Source organism: Eptatretus burgeri, chromosome 6 (assembly GCF_056783735.1).
Source record: "Eptatretus burgeri isolate ZD-2024b chromosome 6, Ebu_testis_v1, whole genome shotgun sequence".
In the NCBI taxonomy this organism is placed as follows: domain Eukaryota; kingdom Metazoa; phylum Chordata; class Myxini; order Myxiniformes; family Myxinidae; genus Eptatretus; species Eptatretus burgeri.
In genome coordinates this window covers 30,305,745-30,332,543 of record NC_140966.1, presented here as the reverse complement: position 1 = coordinate 30,332,543, position 26,799 = coordinate 30,305,745, and the positions used below count along the sequence as shown (strand labels likewise).

The 26,799-nt window shown below is 43.1% G+C and overlaps 1 protein-coding gene across 14 annotated transcripts in view; it reads left to right on the top strand.

Annotated features, from left to right (window-relative positions):
• LOC147024483 (F-BAR domain only protein 2-like) overlaps window positions 1-26,799 on the top strand; it is a 180,012-nt gene that overhangs the window by 138,723 nt on the left and 14,490 nt on the right. For 10 of the 14 annotated variants that reach the window (XM_085884447.1, XM_085884450.1, XM_085884451.1 and 7 more), the window contains 10 exons: window positions 2,268-2,344; window positions 3,722-4,654; window positions 5,188-5,321; window positions 6,340-6,439; window positions 6,683-6,794; window positions 15,804-15,959; window positions 16,234-16,366; window positions 22,124-22,320; window positions 22,575-22,639; window positions 26,220-26,384. In XM_085884447.1, coding sequence (XP_085740573.1) covers window positions 2,268-2,344; window positions 3,722-4,654; window positions 5,188-5,321; window positions 6,340-6,439; window positions 6,683-6,794; window positions 15,804-15,959; window positions 16,234-16,366; window positions 22,124-22,320; window positions 22,575-22,639; window positions 26,220-26,384 — 2,072 coding nt within the window. Of the gene's footprint in view, window positions 1-2,267; window positions 2,345-3,721; window positions 4,655-5,187; window positions 5,322-6,339; window positions 6,440-6,682; window positions 6,795-15,803; window positions 15,960-16,233; window positions 16,367-21,021; window positions 21,148-22,123; window positions 22,321-22,574; window positions 22,640-26,219; window positions 26,385-26,799 lie in introns of those variants that run through there. The other 4 variants (XM_085884454.1, XM_085884453.1, XM_085884452.1 and 1 more) reach the window with 2 other exon arrangements.

Genomic DNA, 26,799 nt, shown 5'->3' with positions numbered 1-26,799 from the left:
CATGTATGACTGATTCTTTGGGTTTTCCAGTTCCACTTTCCTGACTGACTTTGCATCAGATTGCTTATTTTGGTCAAAGTTCATTTTCACCAGGAATCACATTCCCTGTCTGGGTATGTGACAGTCAGCACTTTCAATTTGCCTCTTGTTACCTGTAGTTCTGATGGGGTTGATGTGCAAACATCTACATTCTTGATGTACTAACTATCCCTCCACTGTTTTGATGATGTCCCCATGTGCACCACTGGCTTTATTTACACTCGCTGCACTTTGATCAAAGTTTTACTGTTGCCTGGTCATACTTTAATTTTCACATGCATAAGATTTACCAATCCATTTTGATTGAAAATCCTTTAAAATTTTTCAGAGAACATGCAAGGCTGAGGCGACACCAACCAATTTCCTCCAGCGCGACTCAACTGGACGGTTGTGGGATAATCATATGCAAAGGCAAACAATGATTGGTCCCTTTGATACCCACCAAAAGTACATTGCAGTAACAAGACAACAGCAAGGTGGCACAGTTGAAGTCTCACTGTAACAATTGTCTTACTATTTTGATGGTTTTCCAGGCAAAAATGCTAAGTTAGAACTATAGTATATGAGTATTGTACTCGTATACTATAGTTGGTAACAGGTCTGACTACAGTCATCTGCAGATAATTACTACAGGAAAAAATGCTATTTTTGCTTGAGTGTTACTCAGACAGAGGTGATGACATCTGTTATAAGGGGGAAGCTGTGGATCTGGCCTTGGCTTCTGCAACATGAAACTCCAATGGGCTTTCGATAATTTATGCTGAGAATTGGAGGCGAAAGATGTACCATTGTTTTCACTCGGGTCCTTATTTTTAGAAATACGACTAGAATAGCATTTGGACGTACTATCGTACAAAGTGAGTTTTGTTTCCTGCCACAGCTGAATTGGCTCATCCTCACATTCTTTACTCCAGAAATTCTCCATTTTTATTTGGGAAGAAAGTGAGAGACAGTGTTGCTCACTCTGGCTCAGCAGGAGCACATTCGTCCATTCGCATAATGAGGGTGTGCGTCCATACCAACTAATGAATGGCAACTGATCAACCAAAGTCGAACGTCAAACTCGGCAAGACGTGAAAATTTATATGACCAGCCATCCACACCAACCAAATTTCAATAAGACCATCCATTTGGAATAAATCAGTTGGTGTGGCCAAGCCCGAAGTCTCGGGAATCTTTCCAGAAAATGTATGTATGGCTTTGCAGTAAAACACGTCGTCGTCGTTGATACAATTTCAACACTTGTGTGGAAAAGTTATTTATTTGAACTTACTGAAATTTTGATGTCCAAAATTCCAGCATTTCTTCTGTGTTTAGGTTGCATCAATTCACCATGTTGACAGCGTTATTCTTTACAGTGCCCCATTTGGGATAAAATACATTCATTGAAGTACAGTATATAATTACATTTTATTGAAATCATTAATCTGACATTTCTATATCTTCGATATTTTATTAAAATATATATTTACTACATTATAATTTTTTTTTTCTTACAAGTTGTTTAGGGTTGAAGTGTAAATTGATAGCACTACCCATCCTGTCAGATGTGTACATATGTCTTCACACCTGTCTTTGAGGTGTATCGCCTGATTTTGGAGTCTCGGCTGACTATCGTTAAGCTGTGTCCTGTCTGCTAGCAGGATGTTGAATACCCAGTGTTTTTTGTGAAGAGTGGGTGAGCTTGTCTTGTGCACCCTGAACAATTTCCACATTATTGCCACCTTCAGTCAAGTGTCAGGCTGATCTCTGCCGCTTAGCCGGTTTGTTAAAGACTTGGACCAAAAATTTTCCCTTGCCAATCCAACAAAAAGGTGGGAATAATTCAGGCTGTGAAAGAAGGTATCTGTGTGTCATTGTTGGAGCTGCCTTTATTGAGTATATTGCACTTTTTCAATAAGTAATGTGACTATGACAAATGGTGAACTTCCATCAAAAGTCCATCATGTTTCATGTTCGTGGTTTATTTTAAAGAGAAATCCTTGCTCGAACATTGTTGACATATTTCAACTCACAAGCAATTACCAAACCACCTCTGATGCAGTCTTTGGCTTTGGTGGACATTGATGCTTCCAAACCACATCAGAGGTTGATCTTTTATAAAGTCTTCAAAATAGTGTAAAAACCTGAAATGTAAAATGCACTTTTTAAATATTGATATTGCTCATGGAAATGTTGAAACGTGTAACTCCCTCCCCCCCACCCCCACCCCAATCTTCTTTTCATAGCACAAAGAGCAACAGTGATCTGCTGGCATCTCTCGATCCGCTTTACGCAGGCTCGTGCGATGGCGCTGCCTCCAAAGGTAGATCTCGGAAAACATCACCATCCTTCCGTCTCACGCGATTGACTTTTTCCGCCTTGGGATTCCCTTTCTCTTTGCATCGCAATTTGAGGGTTCCAACCAACAAGCATCCAGAACTTGCACGTGAACAGAGTTGGCAAACAGCACGTTGAGAAGGCAGCATGTGATCCAGCTTGATTTGCTTCTTGTTTTTTTTTTTTCCCCCACAAAGCAAGTTATTCCATCTAGTTGCACATCGGGGGAGTATTCTAATGTTTTCATTGGGATCTGTTCAGGGTTCACTTTCACTTTGTATCTTTTTGTAAACTTGACCACTTTTTAACTGCAAAAAAAGGGAAAAAGGATTGCCTTTGCTTCATTTGTTTTGTACCATCTCGTTTGCATATCTCATCTTATGACTGCCAATGAAATAAACTTGGTCGGTCATTAGCATTGATATTAGTTTGATAATTGTATTTTCTGGAATACAGAATTATGATTGTGGTGTTTTATAAAAGCATTTTTTGTTCTCACCGTCGATTGTATCACCTTTAAAGTATAGAGCTAATGATCAGTCTTGTATGTGTGGATAACTAGATTTTCTTGATGCACCTTTTCAACAAGCTCGAACCTGACATTTTGCTTTGTAACATGTAAAAAAAAAATACAGCGTATTGTTTACTTAATGGAAGATGGTGATAATGCTTGCTGTGCTTGTTATCTTTGGCTGGTGCCCTTTTGTACCTCTTTTGTTTGCACAATTGTCTATATTGATCGAAACATTTCTTTGGTGGTTTTGATCTGCTTTCACTGAATAATGCAGTATTAATAGAATAAATGGTTTTCCCTTTTCTACTTTGGGTTTTTTTTTCTGGTTGACTTTGCGCATGGGGTGGCATGCAAACTGACTTTCTTTCCTTTCTCACCCCCCTTCTTTTCTCTCTTGCCAAACCCCTCTCAATCACACGCACTTGCCTCACTTAACTTGATTTCACCACTACTTATGTATTGTCTCCCTCCTTCCCTCCTCATTCCTCAATGGATGCCTCTCACCATATTCTACTTGTTTTCCCCTTCATGAACGTGTCTTCATTTTTACTGATTTTTGTTTTTCTATTCTCCACAAAAAAATCCATTTACTGAATCCATCCTTCATGTCTTTTCCTCTTTGTTTGCATCCTGATAACTTCTTCATCTCTGATGGCTCATCTTCACTGTGTATCTGTGTTTGATATATTTTGTCTGGCTGCCTCAAATTATTTACTTTCATCCATTATCTTCCTATGATGGTGGTCCTTCACTCTTTGCTCACCTGTTATCTTATCCATACTCTGTCTGTCTTTGGTCTTCCCTTCATCCCTCCCCACTTCCCCATTCTTTTGTGTCTTCTTTGCCAAGCTGCTCATTCTACTCAATCTGCTAGGACAAGAACTGCAGAACCAGAACGCCATTCCCCAGCTGCCAGCCCTCACCAACCTAACACAGATGGGCGAACCTGCCTAGCTGACGAGCGCACCCTTGATGTGGCACAGGTTCTGCCTCCCTCAGTTCGTTCAAACCAAAATCACTGGGTCTCATTTGATGATGAGTCTCCAGTCCATGGTGTTGCTATAAAATTGGAGCGACGTAGCTCCCTGCCTGCTTGTCTCCCAGCAGATGTAGCATTCGTACCCTTTCCAGAACCTCCTGATAGTCCAGGAAAAACCTCACCTCGACGTCCCTCACTCCCCGAACCTTGGATCTCAGAACCAGCTCATGATTCTCTTTTTGATACCGACTTACCATTTGATGGATTGCATTCACCCAGTGTTGGTCCTACACCACCTGCTTCACCACCACCACCTCCACCATTACCACCTCGGCCAGTTCTTCCCAGCACCCCACCACCGAAAAGCTCCTGCCCACAGCTCATTAAAGCTCCTCCACTCCCATCCTCCGTTCCACCACCTCTTGCAGCTGTAGCACATGATGCAATGTCAGCTTCTCTTCCATCGACTCCATCCCCTTCTGTATCCAGTCATACACCACCGTCGACACCACCTCCCTGGCTACAATCGTTTACTCCACCTTCAACGCCTCCACCTCGCCTTCCTGCTGAGCCTCCTCCTGAAACGCAGTCACCACGGTCTTCCCTGTCAACGCCCCCTTCATCCTCTCCTGCACATGCATCGCCCAATTGTCAAGCAGAAAAAACTTTGCAGCCAGCAAAACTGTGCAGCTCTCCACCAACATCAAATCTTACAGCTGAGTCCACTCGTGCTCCTGACGGTCCTGATCCAGGAGACACTTCCACAAACCTCAATGACTGCTCTGCTAGGGCAGCAAATGAGGGTATGTGGTCATTGGGTCTGCGTGCCCAGTACAGCATTTTCAGAAAATGTAATTGTACAGTCCTGGGCCTGGTCACCAAAATCGTGGCTTGATGCACTTTGTTACACAGATCTGCATCCACACATGTGAACTAATCTTTATACACAAATCAAGCTTATTTCATCAACCCCTATCTGTCTTGACGTTTTCTTTGGCAGTGCTCCTGCCTTCATGATCAGACTTTCCTTTGCATGCCATTGGTGTTTCCTGCTTTGCCATATTGAGTTTTATTTCTGTATTGCACCTTAAGTTGTTATAATGAATCTTTAAGTTTATGTATGCATTTGTTTCATTAACTTGAAAAATTTAAACCCTTGAATCGGTGCATGTCATACTTTTATTTAACAAATTGACCAACTCGTCCTTTTATCCAGCAGCTTACCACAACTTTATCAAACCTAGCAAAGAATATTGTGCAATCGAACAGTCCAACAGCAAATTATTCCAAAATGCCATGCATGTTCTTTTTCATCTGCCATTCTGCCCTCCCCTAGTCTTGGTTTCTCAGGCATCTCAGGGTTGGTCTTTGGCTTCAAGCACTGGGACCAATGTCCAGGGCTCCCTCGTGCCACCTCTCCGCCCACCATCTCGCCCCAAATCTGCCAAACTTGGAGGGATTGAAGAGGTGGTGAGTTTGGGAGTCTGGATAACTACTGTGTGCGGATGGTGTGTGATTGTATTCGTCCTTTGTGATTGGTCTTGAATTCCTGGAAGAATAAAAACAAAATGGATTTGAGGCATGGTTTGTTCTGGGTATTTTGTTTTAATTATTTTTTGTGGTGGTTTGTCATCTGTTGATGGCATAAACAGGCCAGGCATGTTTATTTGATGAAGGCAAATTTCCTTGCATCATTGCTACTTATCCACATTAACTTGTAAAGTAATAACCCACCTTTTTCCAAGACTTTGACTTTGAAAAGTGATTAACAATACTGAAAGGTGCCATCAATTTCAGTGAAACTACATTTCTGGTGTGCACGAGACATGAAACTCAGTGTATTGCTTTACCAGACATTAACGACTTCAATTTCATCGTCCAGCACCATTTCATAAACAAACTAATAATTCACTTATTCCAATCCACAATGGGTTTTGAGTTCATGACATCAGGTTTTTCATTTGGATTCTGATTTGGCTTTCAATGCCTGCAATGGTTTTATGGATCAATTTCAAAAGTCTGAAGCAATTGCACTCAAATTATCCATTTGGTCGAGAATATGAGACATTTGAAAGCTTGCTAAAAACGAATATATATATATATATATATATATATATATATATATATATATATATATATATATATATATATATATATATATATATATATATATATATATATATATATATATATATATATATATATATATATATATATATATATATATATTATGGAGTTATCCGAAATGTTAATCGAAAACGTTGACCTTTTCATCATGAATCATATGATGACTGTTTAAATTTTTAACATTAATTATTGCAACTTTGGCATCTTTTCATAAATGGATGTGTGCCCTCATATTTCTGGTGCTTTTTAAATTGTATTTTTTTTTTTTAATACGAATGAAATTTTAAATGTAGAATGCATTTTGGATCTACTGACACCAATGTTATGTTGCCCAATTCCATCTGTCCTTCCACTTGCTTAGCCAAGACAATTTAGTCCCCCATTGGCTCCCCTAGCTCGAGCAGAGAGCTCGTCTTCTATGTCATCGGCTTCATTGAGTGCAGCAACAACGCCAACCTTCAGTACGTTCGACTTTTCCTTTGTCCTTTCTACAAATGCTCGGTGTTGATTTCATAAATGCATATGATTGTTTACATATGGTCTGTCAAGAGTGTCACATTCTGGCTTTAATAAACAAAAAACAAAAAAAACTTTGACTGGAAAATTAAAAACACTGGCTCAGGAGTGAAATTGTTTAAGCCAGGAGGGCAAAGCCATTTTTCCTTTTGATGGTTTCTTACCATGGTTCCTTTCCTCACCGACAGACACGTCCCGTGGTCCAAGTCCCTTGACCTTGAGCACCCAGGATGCAGTTCCAATTGCAGCTGCCTTCACAGAGTCCATCAGTGCTTACTTCAAGGGCAGCGAGCAGAGCAAGTATGGCTTGCTCTTCTTTTACTTTCCATAAACCAATCTTTAACTCCAGAATTAAACTGCCCCGACCCTGTGTGTATGTGTGTGTGTGTGTGTGTGTGTGTGTGTGTGTGTGTGTGTGTGTGTGTGTGTGTGTGTGTGTGTGTGTGTGTGTGTGTGTGTGTGTACGTGCGTGTGTGTGTGCGTACGCATTAATCACAGTCATTTTTTTGTCCATATAAATTGTCTGACAACTTTCATTGTGGGAACAATGCTTTTCACCAATGAGCAGACAAAAGGTGCCCAACAGTAATGAGAAGATGCAGTATCTATACGAGATGTTTAGATGAAATGTGGTGAGGCTATTACCTATTCTCGACCATATTATCACCTATTCTCTACCATATTGCATTCATTTCAGGTCATTTGATATGTCCTGTAGTGTGTCTTAGATGGGGTGCCTGGACCTTTACAATTTTGAAGCATTTCCAAAACTTTATCCATTTAGATGCAACAATATATTGTGCGATGGAAGGTTGTTGAGGCACCATTGTAACGTTTATCAGTGAATGGGTCCATTGGTTTATCTCTTCAGTGGGTAAGTGGAAAAAGAGCAAAGGGGGGGGGGGGGACACAGGTGGCGAACAAGCTGCATAAAAGTTCAAGCACTGAAAGAAGAAGGGGAAACTGGGGTTGAAACTAATGATGAAAGGAACTGCCATTGATTTTGAGGAGCTTTGTTTGTGTCCATGACATTGAAATGTGTGGGTGGGTGGGGGGGGCAGCCGAAAGGGAAGAGCATGACTCCTTCGAGCGACCAGATGAAAACCTTGTAGGTCGTTAGAAGTTCAGATTTGCCGAGGAAAGACCACACGACAGAGGATGCCCAATCAGTGTCTGACCTGGGAAGCCTTAGATATGTGGTTTGCCCAAGATCGATTATGTCTTTAAAGCTGAAATATTTGGCAAACTGAACTTTTTTTTGTATACGCTGTCGAGGCTCGTATGAGAGCTAACACACAAATGCACAACAATGGGAGCAGGAGACGAGAGGGGTGGGAGAGGGAAGGAAGAAAAACATTAGGTAACAGAGACATGAGGAGATCTGTGGGAGAGGGATGGGGCGAGATACACAGGGTAAACAAGATGGACACTACAGGGACTTTTAGGTCTTTACACGACGGTCTTTCAGGAAGGAAAGCAGGGAATTTGAAGGAGGTGGGTTTGTGGTGGATTAGCAAGGGTACAAAAGGTCATGGTTTTGGATGGGAGAAGATGGATGGTGGTGAACAGCTGTTTTGAAGACCTGGAGGGAAGAGTGGGATTGAAGAGAGTGTGGGAGTTTGTTCCAAAGGTGGGGGAAAAAAAGAGGAATGAAAGTGAGCAGTGATTCTGGATTTGGTAGTTTTACCAGAAGGGAGTTGCTGGTGGACTTTGAGCACCCTGCGGAAATATGGGGGGGGCATATCTCAGACAGAGCGGGGGGGGAGGGGGGAGGCTGGAGAGGAGACTGTCGAATACACCACCGACCTGCATGCGGTGAGAGAGTGAGAGACCCAAAAATTCAGCCTCATCACGGGAGATACCATTGATCCTAAATGCCTTGGTTTCCCCAGCATGAAGCCGAGAAAGGTGAGAGGCAGGAGCACCAGCCCAGAAGGGAGAGCAGTACTTCATCAGGCTGTGGACGAAAGCTTTGTTTGTGGTCAGGAGCTCAGGTTTTGTGCCAAGGAAGGACTTTGCGCGATGGAGGATGATCAGTCACGGCGACTGCCTTTGGAGGCCAGCTTGGAAATGTGGCTTTCCCAAGAAAGATCATGGCAAATAGTGAGACCCAGAAGATTGAATGAAAGGATTTCTTCAAGAGGATTGTTGAGAAAGTAGAGGGGGGGGGAGTTCCAGATGGTCCTTTCAGAGATACTTAGTGAGAGTGTGAGATTTGTCAGGGTTGAAAGACATGTTCCACATGTTGGACCAGTTTGTGATTTTATCCAGATTTGCAGAGAGCAAAGAGGCTGCTGCTTGCCGATCTGACGGAGTATTCATATTCAGGGTAAGGCAGAGGGTGGAGTCATCACCAAAGAGATAAAGATGATTTTCCAGAGTCGGAGAGATCATTGATGAAAACCAGAAAAATTACAAGGCCCAGAACACTGCCTTGTGGAACTCTAGCCTGGACAGGAAGAGGGGATGAGAGAACTCCAGTCAGGGCCACAAATTGGTTGCGAGAGGAGAGGAAGTCTGCAGGCCATGAGTGGAGATGTCCTTGGATACCAGAGGAAGAGAGTTTGGTGAGCATGGCAGGGTGCCAGACCGTATTGAAGGCTATGTATGTATGTATGTATATATATATATATATATATATATATATATATATATATATATATATATATATATATGTGTATGTATATATATATATATATGTGTATGCATGAATATAGGGTGTATATGTCTCGGGAGATGGCTCTGATTTCATGTCTGGCATTGAGGATCTTCATCCATTGTTGGGAGAGCAGAAGCAGCATATCCAGGGTAGAGTGATCTAGTCTGAATCCAAATTGATCAGAAATCAAGCCATTGGAGAAGAGGAAGGATTTATTTTCTGAAGTGATGATGGATTCCATAACCTTGCTGATGAATGGTAGAAGGCTAATTGGTCTGTTGTTGCACGGATCTATTTTGGCACCTTTTTTATGCAGAGCGGTAACGTTTGCTGATTTCTAAGCAGGTAGCAGATGACCTTGAGGAAATGAGTGGGTAAATCGGACAGAGAGAGTGAGCAAGAGCTGCAGAGCAGGTTTTTAGGACACGTTGGCTGATACCGTCTGGACTTGTTGCAGAATCTGAGTCGAGGTTTGACAGCAAACTCTCCATCTTGCCAGGAGAAAAGGGCACAGAGTCCAGGAACAGCTGGGTACGACTAGGTAAGGTGGGTACAGAAAGGGATGGGTTTGGGACACAAGATTTCAAGGCAAACACTGAGTTTAGTTATTCAGTCTTTTCACGTGCCGTGTCAGCTGTGCGGCCATTTGAGGTATGGGCGGGAATGGAGGGGAAACATACACCAGAAACTGACTTGACTCGATGCCACCAGGATTTGAAGGAGGGGACAGGTTTGAGAGTTCAGACTTGAGATTAGAAAGATGTTGTTTTCTGGCTCTCCTGAGGGTAGACACACACTTGTTATGAGCTTTGTGGAAAGAACTGTGATTGCCTTCAGTTCGATTCACCTTCCATGAGGCGAAGGAAAGTTTTTTCAGGACAACTGCCTCGCCACAAGCTTCAGTGTAGTGTGGGCGGGAGTAAGGGTAGGACAACTGAAGACGAGATGGGATAAATCTGTGTACAAGAGAGAGCAAATTTCTCTAAATAATATTCCTAGGATGAGTTTATGTCAGAGGAAGTAGACATGGGAGACCAGTCTCAAAGTTTGATGGCTGCTTGAATACCCTGCCAGTCAGCCTGAGTGAAATGCCATACTCGACCGTGCTGAGGAGGTTCTCTAACAGCCAGAGATGTCTACTTTGATAAGCATGTGGTCAGATGAACTGATTGGAGCGAAGGAAGAATTGCAGATATTTTCAGGGAAATTGGTCAAAATCAGATCCAGAAGAGATGGAGTACCATTGCTTGAGATCCGGGTTGGGAATTTTACAGATTGAGTCAGTCCCAATGAGTCACAGAAGTCTTTTGCTGAAGTGCCATGGCAGGTGAGAGAGGTACCCACACGCAGCCAACTGGCATGATGACAATTGAAGTTAACACATATGAGGAAGAGAGAGTTGGGATGAGAGGATAGAAGTTGGTCCAGGTTTTTGGAGAACAATATGTAAATGGAGTCATCACTGTTTGTTTGGTGGATGGTACAACATATATATATATATATATATATATATATATATATATATATATATATATATATATATATATATATATATATATATATATATATATATACATACAGGAGGTGGGAGTGGAGGGGAAGCCATAGCCAGAGGTATTCCTGGGGATATATTCCAGAGGTATTCCAGATCAATTCCTGGGGAGAGAGGGCAGGGCATGATGAGTGAGGAATAGTCTTTGAAAAGATCAAATCCGCCGCCAGGACGAGGCTCAGCTCTGTCATACCAGAGGAGGGAGTAACCAGGAGAGATACGAGGGAGTCCGAGACGTCTTGAAGGAGGAAAGTTTCTGTTATGCATATTATGTCTGGTTTGTCAGTGGCAAACCCTCCCATCTATTTCCTTAAACTTCTTGAAGAAACCAGACATAATCTGGTTTTTTCAAGAAGTTTAAAGAAATAGATGGGAGGGTTTGCCAGACTATCCGTTTGGAGAGACTGAGTGCGTTTGTGGGATATTTCAGAGTTGAAAGACTTAATTCAAAGCCCTTTATTCCAACAAAGTCTGCAGAGAGGGAAGAGACTGTTGGCTGCCTATACGGGAGATTCTATGACAGTGTGATGCATCGTGAGCAAAAAGATGAGGGCTTTCCAGATAATCGGATGATTTATTTTGACTTTTTATGGGGAGTTTGCCCTGCACAAGACCATTAAGACCACTCAAAGGTGGGGGCTACAAAGAAGAAACTGTGAAAGGGGGATTACTGGGAAAGGAGAAATGTATTCACATCTCTCCTAAACTGGGAAAGGTTATATGTTGCTGGGAAACAGGATGCAGGTCAGGAATTCCATAGTTTGGCTGTCTGTGGGAAAATAACTGGAGGAATATTGTACTGTCGACCTTAGAAATACAGACAGTGTGGGGATGTGGAGAAGATGCCAACCATGTGGAGCATATGAAAGTATGTAAAGGAGGAACAAGTAGTGAAAAGGCCTTTTGAGCATCTTCCATTGCAGTACATGGCGAAGAGACACAGAGCGTCGAATCGAGAGACGTTCCAAAGATGATAGCAGATCATGGCCTACCATGTTAACTCGTCGTTGAATTCTGTTAAAAAGGGGCAGAAGGCGAGTCAAGAACACCTGCCCAGATATGACTACAGTATTCTATGACTGGACATATGGTGGTTTTGCACAGGTGGAGCGAGCCTCGGGAGGAAAGTATCGGCAAGCCCGATACAAGCAGCCAAGTCTTTGGGAGGCTTTTGGCAATGCCAGAAATGTACTTACTCCAAAACAGGTCAAAAGTGATGTCCAGACCAAGAAGACAGATGCCATCAGGTTCTGGTAATGGTGTTTGGTCCATAACCATGTTATGAAAAGAGGGGGATCTTGACCTGGACACAGATAGTCGGTGGGTCTTCTTTGATGCTAATGAACCAGTCTTTTCCGCAATTACTGACATTCTCAGGGTCCCAATTAAGATTGATGCTGGCTTGAAGGCAGGGTCATGCAGGCAGGGAGCCAAGATAAGTAGTGTATCGGGTTGAGTCATTTGCTTAAATTGCTAGACGAGATAAAATGTTGTTGGACAGATCATTTGTGTAAAGTAGAAACAAAGAAGGCCCAAACAGAGCCCTGGGGGACACCTGCATTAATGTTAAGGGCTGCAGTCAGTTGACCCTCATGCTAAACAAAAATTTGGAGATCTGTGAGAAAGTCTGAGATTATTGCAAACAAAGGCCCAGATATATCATTTGACTTTAGCTTGTGAATGACACCCTTCCACCAAACTTTATCATAAGCCTCATCATGCCAGTCTAGTGCCTGGTTCATGTGTTCAGTTTTGAGGGAAAGGACATCACCAGTAGACCAGAAATGGCAGAATCCATACTGAGTGTCATTTATATTAGGAGAGATGATGGTCTTCCAGGAAAGTCATGATCTGCTGCTTGACAAGGCATTCAAATATTTTGCTCATAATGTGAAGGCTGATCAGCCTATGGTTGGATGGATCAGATTTATCCCCAGAGCCTTTAAATGCCGGTACAACTGAAGCCAACTTTCAGCAAGGTGGGAAAACCAACTTTGATAGGCATAGGTTACATAGTTTTGAGAGCATAGGGGACAATTCTAGCAAGGATATCCTCAGGACAATTGCAGGGGTACAATCTGGTCCAGGAGCTTTTGAAATGTTAACTCCTTGGATGACTTTTCCAACTTTCTGAGGAGTGATTATGACGGTGGATATATTGATGTCCACACTGGAGGGACAAGTCAGCAGCGATTGATTTCGATCATCAGCTGTGGAGTTTGTAGCGAAACCCTCAGCAAAGAGGTTGGCTTCATCAGCTGTTGGCCTTATGTTAAAATAGTTGCAAACAGACTTCGAGTAATTGGACTTTGCTTCAGCGATAATTTTCTTGCAGTGATTACTTGTAAGTCGAAAAAGATGATAAGCTTCACCAGACCCAACTCTATGGCACTGATGGAAGAAGTGGTTTCGATATAGCAGTCGCACAAGCAGGAGTGAACCAAGGCTCAGCCTTGGTCGGCAGTCTGCCTGCTGTTAGCAACGGCAAGATGACGACAAGGCGCTGTCCCGATGGCACTGATGGAAGAAGTTGTTTCGATATAGCAGTTGCACAAGCAGGTGCGAACCAATGCTGGGAGTGAGGTTTCACTTGGTCGGTCCGAGCAGCAATGAAGAGATCCATGCCAGCTTTAATCCATTCAGTGATCTCAGTAGCTGCCTCAGAAGGGCTGAGGCAAAAGACTGACTTCCTGGGAATATCCCCCCAGGAAAGATTGAAAGGCATCCCAGTCAGCCTTGCCATACTGGGGAATTGTACGATGAAGTGGATGGTGAGGAGTAAGTTATTTGGATTTCAATGTCTGCATCATCTGAATTTCCAATACAGCCTGTCTTAGCAGTGAAATCCCTAAGATTTGAGCACAAAATTAGATCAATAAGATAATGAGGAGCCGTACGAGTTCATATCCCTCCACCTCTCTTTACTGTATTCCACTACCTACCTTTACTTGTGTGGATCTCCATCATCACCCAATTGTGCTATCTCTGACAATGTTTCTGAAAGCAGAGACAAGGCGCTGTCCCGACCGACACCCAGCAGCTGACATGGTCTTTGGACACTTTAATGTCCATCACAAAGATTGGTTGGTCCACTTTCATGCCACTGATGCTCCTGGTGTCGGTGCTTTCAATTTGCTGTGTCACATCACCTTACCAGATAATTTCAGCTACCCCCAGACTTCCAGACTGTGCTCCTGATAATTAATAGGTATCTTATTGATCTGTTAGAACGAAATAGTGCCTTATATATGCTATTAGAAACAGCATCAGAGATATCACAATTTGGTGATGATGGAGATCTACACAATAAGTAAATGTAGGTGGTGCAATTTAGTAAAGAGAGGTGGAGGGATTTGAACTCGTATGCTTCCTCCTCAAGACTGACCACACGGCCAAGTGGCAAGGAGGCTTTGCAAAAATACAGGGTCCATGGGAAGGAGGATTATCAAATATATCGAGGAAATAGCCAGGTACAGAGAGAGATGTGGATGATGCCTCACGATTTAGAAGAGGTTCACAAAGGAAGGACTTGGATGGCAGAGAAGTTTCCCAAAATTTAAGCAGTTTCATTTAGGACTTGGTTTTGGACCGAAACTCTAAATGCAAGTTGAGATCGGTTTCCTTGGATAATAGTCATAGTACATGAAGAAAGGAAAAAGAGAGAATGGAGGGAAAATTCACATAAAGCTTTAAAAAGCCCACTTTAGATTGCAAGACAACAACAGGAGACAATACAAACCCTCTCCCATAGCAGGGGGGTTACTCCAATGGCCTCGGGAAAGCAACCAGAGGTAGATGCATGGGGCACCATCCATGCATATCCATGGCAGTACACATACGCTGACTTTTCACACCAGCTTGATAAATCAGCTTCTCAGTTCATTATGATCGAGTTCGGGATCCTGTATTATTGGTTGTCCATGACTTGCAAGATGTTTTTGGCCTGTACGCCTTGGAGTAGTAGGTCACTGAATGTCGATCAGAGGTCAGTTGATGGGGGGGGGGATGGGAAGAGCAGAAACCAAGACCCCAAGACATGGAAGAACCAACCCTTTGCTTTGAAACAAAACCTGAGAATTTAGTTTCGTCACAGAGCAAGTGCAACTGGAAGGGGTAAACTAGTTTGTGTCGAAACAGGAGGTGCCTCTATCCCTGTCTATTAGTGATACATTGCCGAACAAAGCTCACGAGATCTACCCACCTGGGTTTGAAATCAGAGTTGTTATCCTAGGTAGACTGCCAACTAAGGCTGACAAGCTCTACCTGCCCGGAGCAGGCCTGGTTTAAGGCACCAAACACCCGCCTTTTACACCTCTGCATTTGGTTAGAAAGGATTTGGCACGATCAGCCATGCAGTAGGATTTTGATTAGGAGAGGCTATCTGAGATGCAGACCATGTGGGATGTTTTGTGGATGAGGAGTTGCTCAGTTCGTCCCCCCCCCCCCCAACTCAGTCTTTCCTTGCCCTTTGTCCCCCAAAAATGATGGATTAAAATGTAGGAAGAGGACTGTTTCCAAGACTGCCTTGGGCACTCCAGTCTTGACAGTGAGAGGAGATTTGAGTATTTCGTTAAGAGCCACTCCCTCACTATGAAAGGAGAGGAGGTGGCTGAGAATGCTGTGGGACAGCAGGGTGAGCAGTGCTTGGAATATGTCCAGAGATGACCCTGATGGCCTCTCTGAGGTTTAGGGTCTCCATCCATTGTTGGCAGAGCAGAAAGCTAGTTCAGTTTGTGGTGACATGATCGGGATCTGAATTGATGATCTGAGATCAGGCCATGGGAGAAAAGGAAGGATTTCATATCAACTGTGATGGATTCCATGTCCTTTGTGATGATTGAAAGTAAGTTCAGGCCAGCAGTAAATTGCAGCAATGTTGTGATCTCTTGCATTTTCTTTTTAAACTTGGGAACCATCAGGTCTTTTTTCTTCTGTCATAAAGTCATCACTTTTTGTGGACACCACATTAATAAAATAGCACTTATTACATCATGTATAGCAAACAGACAAGGAATTGAGAAAGTTCAGTTAAATATGGAAAGGCGCTCTTTGTATAATCTTTTCTTCATTTGGCATTTCAATGTACTTTGTTTTCTAGGTGTGTGGTGAAGATCATTGGTGAGATGACGCTTTCGTTTCCAGCCGGCATCACAAAGGTGTTTGCCAATAACCCAGCACCGGCCGCTCTCAGTTTCCGCTTGCGCAATGCTGGCCGCCTTGACCACCTTCGGCCAAGTGGTCAGGTCATGTACAGGTTCGCACACAACATTTTGCTCATCTTTATTTTGCAATATTTTTGCAAATTCATCAACTCACATCTGTGAGAAGAGAGGTGTTTGTATTTTTGTTGTCTTGCTTGATTACTGTTCCTGCTTGGAATGTTTCCATTAATCCAAAACGAGTTACTGAATCTGAGGTTACAGACGTTTGGTAATCTTTTCTTACTTTGCCAACTTCTGGTGAAACTCTCCAAAAAAATTCCCCTCTTCCACCTCTACTGTTATGATCTGTGCCATTCTTACCCATAGTGAGCCTTCACAAGGCAAGTCTGATTGCCTAGACTTCACCATGAATATGCCTGCCCTGACCACACACCTCAAAAAACTCTCCGAGCACAGCCCATCAGCCACTTACTACAATGTGGATATCCTCAGATATGAGGTATGTATCTGCTCCTTCCTCATTACCCTGGATCTATACTGATGAACTCAACAAATCTCCCTGGTTTCTTCTGATTTGCACTCTTTGTTTTCTCATTTGCACATCGCTTGCAAAAAGCAGGGAACTTGCACATTGGAGGCAAATTATCCATTCCACGTAGGATTTGTAAAGAAGCCTTGATGAAGCAACGATCAACAAATTGGTCATAAATCAATAAAGTGCGATAACGGTGGTATGCTCTTCTTGAGGGCAAAAGTCTGCACAACCAAATTCTTCCCATTTCACATGGCATCCTTTTGCTTGTGCAACTGTCATGCCTTTTCTTTTTCTTTTTTTTTTCCCAAGTCGTTTGTAATTCGAAACACAATGCATTCTTTGACACCTTTGCTGATTTTTTTGCAAAGGTCATTGTTATGCTGGAAAAAGTAACCTGACCGTTATAGTTTACTACTTTGTCTTCGTTCATATGAAGCACAAGGCAGCGGAGCAGCATCATTGGCTGAGGGTGTGGCTGTGCCGTTGATGCAATGCCATTTGTAATTTGGCCAGGGTGCCGGCGATAGCTCGCCTGCTTTCCACGTAGGACACCATGGGATCTTTAATATCCACTAAAAAATGCTGACAGACAGAACGTCCATTTAACGTCCATCCAAGGGACGGCACACATTGATGAATCGACCTGCTTGTGAGACACTGGAATGACAGTTTAGAGCTGAGTCGGGATTCAAACCCAGGCTAGACAGTTTAGTGGTGCATGTGCATACCTCCAGGCTATCTTTTCAGCCCTATAGTTTATTGAAGGAAGTGCTACTTCAAAATGCTACTAAGATGTAACCTGATCATGGGAAATTTTTTGTTTATTTCATATCTGATGTGACCATTTGTGATACCTATACCTCAAATCAAGCATAACGTTCAGCATCTTTCTGAAAAAATCTGAAAGCATTCAGCATCTGAAAATGCCATTCAGATCTGGTGTTGGCTTTGTGGTTAGGGTGGTGGCTTGGGATCCCAGGGTCCTGAGTTCAAGCCCCATTGGCCACTGAATTAATACCAGGGGGTTGACTCAGCCTCTCATCCTTCCGAGGTCAGCGAAATGAGTACCAGTGTGGCAGCCAAAGGGTTGCACACGAAGGGAAGGGGTATTGACGGATTTATTAAAAAATCTGTATTGGTGTGTTGCAGTTATGGGCCGAATGGCCTCCTCCTGCGCATAAAGATTCCTTGTAAAATCTTAGCTGCTGGTAGCTTCATTTCAAGGAATGCAGCTACGTCACTGATGCAGTGTACCCTGTAAGTTAGGGTCAAGATTATGGTAGTTGGCCAGTGTGCCGGATAAAATCGCATATTCTTTGTAAAAGACACAGTGGAATCCTGAATGTCCACCAGTAGCAAATGCTTATACACTAGTCCCCATCTTAACGTCCTTTCTGAGGAATAGCACATTAATTGATGTGATATCCTACTTGCGAAGCACCAGTTCAGCAGTTTATAATGTGCTTTATCTAAGATATCCGGGTTATCTTTAACCCGGATTTGAACCAGGATATCCTTTGAGCCCATTTCTTTACATATTTTTCGGTGTATAAACCGCACTTTTTTATCGGCAAAAAAGGTAAAAGTTGTGGTTGCGGTTAATACACGGGTAGAGAAAAAAATCAGTCTTAGAAACTATCAATGCTGAATTTCAATTATATTCCAAATGAATATGTTTTTAGCTGTCAGAAGTGCTGTTAAGGACAATTCCGCCGTTTCAATTTTGAAAATCGGGTCAGGTTGAGAGTTTGTACAGCGTTTTATTAACCGTGTGCGGAAATTAAAGAAATTTAAAAAAACGGAGACACCCAGGGTTTTGTTGTGTGGCATATATAGAGCTTCAAGGCTCTGAAAACGCCATTCAACACAAAAGAAGAACACCTGGTCTCTCATCAAAAGAAAAATTTATTCACAACAGCTGGAGCCCAATAATGGATCATCCTTAAATAAGCTTGTGCGCAAACTTACGTGCATCTGACAACAGGCTGGGGGCGCTCGTGACCCTCAACAAGGGCCGCTCAACATTACTGGTCACGAGAAGGACCAATTCACCGTCATGCTTGCCTGCACCGCAGACTGTAGCAAGCTTCCCCCGTTTGTCATGTTCAAGAGGAAACACTACCCAAAGACGAGCTTCCAGCCAGTGTCATTGTTCATGCGCTGCCGAAGGGGTGGATAGATGAGGGACTGGTGCAGGACTGGGTGAGCATAGTCTGGAGTAGTCGGCCGCATGGCGGTCTCTCCCGACGACTGAGCATGCTAGTCCTGGATGCGTTCAGTTGTCACAAGACCGACGACACCAAAGCGCTGCTCCGTCGGACCAACACCGATCTTGTCACCCCAGGTGGGATGACATCACTCCTGCAGCCCCCTCAATGTGTCCATTAAGTCGTTCAAGGACGGGCTACGTCACTGCTGGTCCGACTGGATAATGAGTGGGGAGAAGACCAACACCAAGAGCGGGAGGATGAGAAAGGTCGACCTACCGATCTGCTGCTGGATCGTCAAGGTGTGGGAGGAGATATCGTTGGACATCATCAAGTGAGCATTTCTGGAATGCTGCATCTCCAACAACATGGATGGCACAGAGTACGACATCATTTTGGGAGGAGGAGGCTGCAAATGACGGAGACAGCGACGGGGACTTGCTCTACCATGATTCGGACAAGGAGATACGTGCCGTCTTTGACAAGGAAAGCATCGATGAGGATTTCCTCAGGTTTAGCTGAAAAGCTTCATCAAACCCAAACGGCCCTTTTCAGGGCCAAAAATCCACAAGAAATATGCTTCATTCCGGTATGAATCCTTTTCTTCCCTTTTTCTAAGAACAAATAAAAATCCTCTTTTATTCCAGCAATCTCTGTGTGTGTTTGTCTCTCTGTGACCGCTGTTTCTCGACAACCACTGGTCTGATCTAATTGAAACTTGCCAGGAATATTGCTGGGGACCTGAGTATGTGCCTTTTCAAGGTTTGATATTAATCGGACAAGTGGTTCCCAAGTTGTGGCCAAGTTAGAGCGCGTTCCTCATTACGGGTGACAACGTACGGACTTCCGGATAGTGATGACAATGTATTCTAATAATTTCTCGATTTCTTATGCGCAATTATAGATAAACACAATGCCCCAATCCAGTCGTCGTTTACGAGAGCAAAGGAATGGCCTGTGTGGTTGTTTGAAAAAAATGTTTTCTTTTGTTTTTTGCACGTATGGGCACGCGAGAGCGAAGGAACGGCCTGTGTGGTTGTTGTTTCTGGCACGCGGTTTGAAAGTTTTTTTTTTTTCGCACGTATGGGTATGCGAGAGCGAAGGAACGGCCTGTGTGGTTGTTTCTGGCATGCGGTTTGAAAGTTTTTTTTTTTTTTTTTGCACGTACGGCCACGCACGTACGGGCACGCGAGAGCGAGGGAACGGCCTGTGTGGTTGTTGTTTCTGGCATGCGGTTTGAAAGTTTTTTTTTTTGCACGTATGGCCACGCACGTACCGGCATGCGAGAGCGAAGGAACGGCCTGTGTGGTTGTTTCTGGCACGTGGTTTGAAAGTTTTGTTTTTTTTTGCACGTATGGCCACGCACGTACGGGCACGCGAGAGCGAAGGAACGGCCTATGTTTTTGCTTCTGGCACGCGGTTTGAAAGTTTTTTTTTTTTTTTTTGCACGCACGTATGGCCACACACTAGTAATATTAAAATTTAAGAAAGAAAAATATAAACTTGGTATCCTTTCCTCTCTCTTCAACTTCTTGAAAATGAGAATTAGACTGTTAGATGAAATTAAGTGGACATGGGAGTTTTTCATGTTGACACCTTCGTCACTTTGTTCCATACAAGGTTAATATACAAACGTATTAAGATCTAGATCAGAAAATAAAATGATCAATATATTCATTTATTTTGAGGGTGTAAAACAGGGGTGCGGTTATTACATGGCCACAGTTTATACACCAGAAAATACGGTTTTTATTTTTCCAATATTGTTGAAATTCCGACCACTCCCCGATGTCCTTTCTACACTGGGTCGGCAAAGCACTCCGGTGACAATTTGTACTGTGGTTGGGAAGCGAACCCAGAGGAAATGACTGATGCGAATGAGATACCTCTGAGCTATCCCTCGCAGCCCACCTTGCATGTCAGTTGAATGGATTTTTCAATGGATGGCGGCAACTTATTCTGATTTCGTTATTGCAGGATTTTATTTTGACCAATTGCAGTTTTTGAGCTGTGACGAGTCATCGTTTGCATCTGTCCTGTGTGTGTACAATTGGTTGTGCCAAAAGGCAGAGAAAGGTTATGATTGGCAAAAAGATCGAGTTGTTAGATGGGTTGGCTCGAGATGAAAATGCGGAATCTGTGGGCCGCCATTACGGCGTCAATTATTGTATTTGAGAATGGTTGTTCGAGTATTGGTGCAGGAAATGAGGTTTGCGAATGAGGTTTGATGGAAAATGAATGTTTGGGAATGAAGAAAAGAACAAACACTCATTCTCGAACCCTTATTTTCTGACACCTGGGCTCAAACCCCCGTTCTCATGCTACATTCTCAAACCATATCATCTCACCGGTGTTTCGACCGAATAATTGCCACTTTAGCGTTGTAATGGTCATGGTTCTTCACTGTTACAGCGTCCCAGTCAAATCGGATCAAAAGAGGTGCTTCCTGAAATGCGGTAACCAATCCGAAGGCTCCAGTTCAACCATGGCTACCCACACGTTCCACGCCAGCAAGGGCTGGTTTGTGAAATTCAAGAGGTTTGAGAAATTCATTACCTCGTGTTACCTCATCTCTCACAGCGGTGATTACAATATTGGTGGTTGCGGTGTGGCATCTTTTTCACACGCTTTCCTCACCTCGTGACTCATCCTGGTGATTACTTGATCGTGGTGCTATCCTTGACAATTTTGGATTTTTTTTGTTTTGTATACATCGTTGAGGCTCATATAAGAGCTAACACAAAGAACGTATAACAAAGGGAGCAGGAGACGAGAGGGGCGGGAGAGGGAAGCACAAAACAGGAGGGAGCAGAGACATTAGGAGATGTGTGGAAAGGAAAGGGATGGGGCAAGGTACCCAGGGTGAGCAAGATGGACACTATCGGGACTTTCAGGAAGGAAAGCAGGGAATTTGAGGGAGGTGAGTTTTGGGTGGATTAATGGGGGTAGAAAAGATCATGGTTTTGGACAGCTGTTTTGAAGACCTGGAGTGAAGAGTGGGATTGAAGAGAGTGTGAGATTTGGTCCAGAGGTGGGGAAAAAATAGGAATGAAAGGGTGAAGGTGAGCAGTGATTCTTGATTTTGGTAGTTTTACCAGAAGGGAGCTTTTGGCGGACCTTGAGCGCCCTGTGGAACTATAGGGGGAACAGACCACAGACGCAGCAGGAGGGGCGAGGCCGGAGAGGAGACTGAAGAAGACAGAAAGACCCACCGACCTGCCTGCGGTGAGAGTGCTTCATTTCTTTGACTCCCCAGACACTCAGTGGCAATCCATGTTCGGTGAGCCGACATGAGAACTCCCGCCCAAAATGAGGTGGGGTGGGGGGGTAGGAGCGTGCCTGCTAATTTAGAGAAAAGGGAATTGAAAATTGCACACTCACTCTTCGATATGAGGATCGGTTCTGTTTGTATTTGGTAACTACGGCAAAACTTTCCACACTCTTGGTCCAGGGGTGACAATTTTCTTCTATAACAATGTTGTTCTGAGGAATTTTCTCCCAATAAACCCTACAGGTGACTACCCAGGGTGCTCAGTCGGTGCCACTGCACCTGTCTGTAGTTTGGCGCTGTGAGGAGACCACTACCAATGTGCGCCTTGACTATCAATACCATAGAGAGGCATGCAGCCCTCCAACGCTCAGCAATGTGCAGGTGGCCATTCCTGTGGACGGCGGTGTCAGCAGCATGCAGGCAGTCCCCAATGGCCTCTGGTGAGCTATATTTTCAGTGCTTGCACCAAGTTTAATACAAAACGTTATTCGTTTACCTTCATGTGGGACCACCTGTCTGGAGCGAGTACTGTATATTTCATTATCCCATCGATAGTTTTGCCATGATTGATTGCCTCATTTTATTTAGTTCTAAAAAGTGCCAATTTTGCAGACTAGCTAGGAAAAGCGCTCGCTTGAATGGGTGTCAGCACACTGTTTTTTCTCTGCGAGTGATTCGGTAAATTTGACTTCAGGAATGCGGAGCAGAAGAGAGCACTCTGGAAAATAACTGAGATATCAGAGAAGTCTGAAAATGCTGGTGAGTTGTTCAGGTTTGGCCTCCACTTGTCTGTCTCAAATTACTTTCACCACGTCCTTCAATAAATGTCACAATGTAGATCACAGTCATTCTCAGAGATGTTGTGGTTAAACCTAAAGTCCCTGTGTGTGTGTCTCTCTCGTATTCATTTGTTGCTTACACATTATATTTGGCACATCGGATGACTTTCTGGTTGACATCTTAAAGCTGATAAGTCATTGTTTCTATTTAGATATTTTGTTCGTAATTTAATTTATTATCCCCTTGCTTTTTGAAAAAAAATGGGGGAGAAGAGGGTGTGGGTTGGTGGGTATTGTAATTTTTAATTAGCTCTGTCTGTTGTGCTATCTCCTCCTAAACGGTTGTGCATAATTCCCCTAATCTTCAGAGTTATGACGACCACATGGCACAAAGGTACAAGAGCAGTATCATTTTTGCCTCCCTCCCTTCTGGGGTCAGTGTCAAAAGGTCAAATCTCCATAAATGCAATTACCGGTACATTTTTCAACATTTTTTTTTTTTAATACAAGTTTGTGCAATCACCATTGGGGGCTGCATGAAATCGATAATTTTGTGAATTTATCCTCCAGTTCATGCCCCAGGGGGACTTGGTCACAGTCACAGGGATTAAGATGTGAAAAAATTTTCTTAAACTCCAAATGTGATATTGGATCATTCCTGGTGGAATGTTTTGCCATCTTTCAACTTTGCTTTCGGTGGGAAGCGTGGGGATTTGCGATGGCGTGCCATCGATGTCACTCTAGTTTCGTCTGTTTTTGTGATACATATTCCCACAAGCGCACTTCCAGAAACCAAGTAAAGCGGTCGCTTAATTGACTCGTATGGTAGTTAGAAGGAGAACAGAAAGTGCAGGGAAGCTTAAAGGTGGATATATGAGATGAAGGAAAATGGGAGATTTTCGTTTTGGACTAAAAGATTTTTAGGTTCTTGCTCGGATAGTTGTATTCCACCCGCCCCCTCCGTTCCTTAAAGCTGTTCCTCACAGCAATTGTAGTCATTTATTGAACAGTTATGGCTAAAATATTTATGCTTGAAGGAAGACCCTCTTGTTTGTATGTAAAGTCAAGGCTTGTGGAAGAGCGAGAACACAGAAAAATAGAATGGAACACCATATAGAATATACAGGGATACCGTGATTCATGTTGCCTCATTTACGTAGATTTGAAGTTGCATTGTCAATTAATAGGTGTTCAGGCTTTTAATTACGTCTCTTTACATCGAAGTTACGTCATTCAAGCTGCGTGCTTTGGCTTTGTCCGTCGCCAATTTACATGAGCCGTCCAGTCTCGCGCCGAGAAGTTGAAATCGTTAATGTTACGAAGCTTGAAGGCATGTACACAGCCACACATGGTTTGCCGTTTCAAGACGTGTCGGCATTGAAGTGCGATGGAGCTTTTGTGCAGTGCTACGTGGCACTTCAATGACGGCACGGCAACCCGTGCTGCTGTGTGCAGGTCGGTAACCTTTGTAACAGCGTTGCTCGATCTGAAAATTGCAAGCATCCTATTGGAAGCTCAAAGTTATCGTATTTTCAATAAAATTTTAATACATTGTCAAATGTTTGCATCATGAAAACATTTTATTCACCAATTTTATTTAACCACGGTCACACTTCAATGACGATGTGTCGATGACAAACTGTGCGTGGCTGTGCTGTGTGCATGCTGGCAAGGGCAAGCTTCATGAACGGAAGAACGTTCCTGCAATCTGTGCACCGTGCCATTGTCTGGCTGTACCTGTAGTCCTGTACGTAATATTCCAGTAACGGAATGTAAATTTAGACCGATTGGACAGCACCGCAGTCAGACACTCTGTCACCATGGCTGCTGTTCATATTCAAATTCTTTATTATTCTCCACCATGAAACATGGAAATTTTTCTTCCACTGCAAATTCAATTCAAATTCAATCGACTGGGTGGCTCAGGAAGATTGGTGATGGAAAAGACTAAGCACGTGACTTGAATGACGTAACTTCGATGTAAAGTGTATTGTACTTTAATCTGCCTTTGCACTGTTCAGACATACTGTACCTTACAAAATCTTTGCATACACTGATGTGATTTGTGTCGTTAAATATCACTGATTTTATTCATGAGTACTAAACATGCTCGTGGTGTTAAGAATGAACCTATGGCTAGGAAAGTGCGTAAAAGTGTAAATTTGGAGATGAAATTGGATGTTATACACAGAATGGCGAGTGGTGATCGTGCTGTTGATGTTGGTCGGCACTTAGGTTTGCCTCCAACAACCATACGTACAATTTATGAAAAAGCAGAACAAATTCGTGAAAATGCTAGACAGGCCACGACTTTAACATCCAAGTTGATGATGAAGTATAGGAGCTCTTGCATAGAAAAGATAGAACGGATGCTGGGCATGTGGATGTTGAGAACGACGTGTGACGAACCTCCTGTGTGTGTGATGAACGACGTGTGTGACGCTTTCCTTCTCATCCTCCTCCATCTGATTGCGTCTCTGTGTCTCTCCCTCTCCATCTATACATTCTCCCTCACCTCCCTTTCTCTACTACCACCACAGCATAGTTTGCACAGTTTTACTGCACTGTACAGCATTGTCACAATGTTTTGTCACCCCGTTATAAAAATTGTGACATTCCCTTGGGGGCTTGATGAGAGATTGTTGCACAACAGTGATCTGGATTTTGGAAGTTTCACCAGAAGGTTACTGGAAGCTTTGCTGTGGGTTACTGGTCTGGAACTTTAGTAATTTGTCAGCGAGTGACTGGTTATTTGTTTGTTTATTTATTTATTTCTCTGACTGGCTGGATCACCATCTGGACTTCATTCTTTGATGGTTTTGACCCTTTAAACCCAGAGCTTTTGTGCACCCACCATTGGTTCACACCTCAGTAGATCAACGGCCTCAACTGCTCATAATCGGTCAACGCAGAAATGCAACCTCACTTTCTAAATCTCTCTCCAAAGCATATAGCTTTACCTGTCGATGTTTACCTTCCTTGCTAAAAGCTTTCATGTATGATCATATGCAATACATTACTCCTCATTCTTATTGCACATTCCATTATATAACAACAATATGCTACTTCAGATTACCTGTGAATACATACACACCTGACGTTGCACATTATACGTACGTTACCCATCACGTCCATTTTGTTTATCACTGAATCGATCTGCTATTCAAATACAAAGACTTTCATTTTACTAGATTGCCCAAATGCTCTACTCTGCCCCCCCCCCCCCAAGTAACCACTGAAAATGTTTTCACATTTATTTGAATGCCTTATGAATATGCAAGCAACAATGTAGTGGATTTTCCATTAAAGCAGACAAACCACCTGTGAACACACACACACACACACACACACACACACACACACACACACACACACACACACACACACACACACACACACACACACACACACACACACACACACACATACATACATACATACATACATACATACATACATACATACATACATACATACATACATACATACATACATACATACATGTATTCATATATGCATACTTATATTGTTGGCTGGACGTTGTATGTATTGTGACACAGGGTGTGGGAGCATCCAAGCACAGTTTGCACTCACTTCTGGGCCAAGTTGTCCCGCCACTCTGGCTGTGCAGTTCACCTGTGATGGCTGCTCTTTGTCTGGGGTCGAGCTGGAGCTCCTCGGTTCTGGTTATCGACTCTCTCTGCTCAAAAAACGCATGACCACAGGTGAAGAGAGGGTGCACACCACACTACTTGTATTTGAGCCTCCACCTCATTTGTACGTTACATCCACAGATTCACAGTTGTGAAACAACGGCACGGATGTTCTTTTTGTTTACACGAATTAAGTCTTATTGCTATTTTGTAAAAAGTATCATAATCTCGGATTCATGCAGGTGCTTATACATAAATCACATGTTGGACAAAGGTATTAGACATCAATGTGCTCTTATGAGAATTGCAAGGATGTTTTTAGACAATAAATCAATAAATCCACATCGTATGTGGTATTTGAGCCTGGGGTCCCAGCATCATCGACTATGGGTTCAGATGAGAATACGAGAGAGGCCACAACTCGAGCACTTTAAATGATTATTGATACTTTTGCATTTATTTAATTGAAACTCCCAAACTTTTTTTA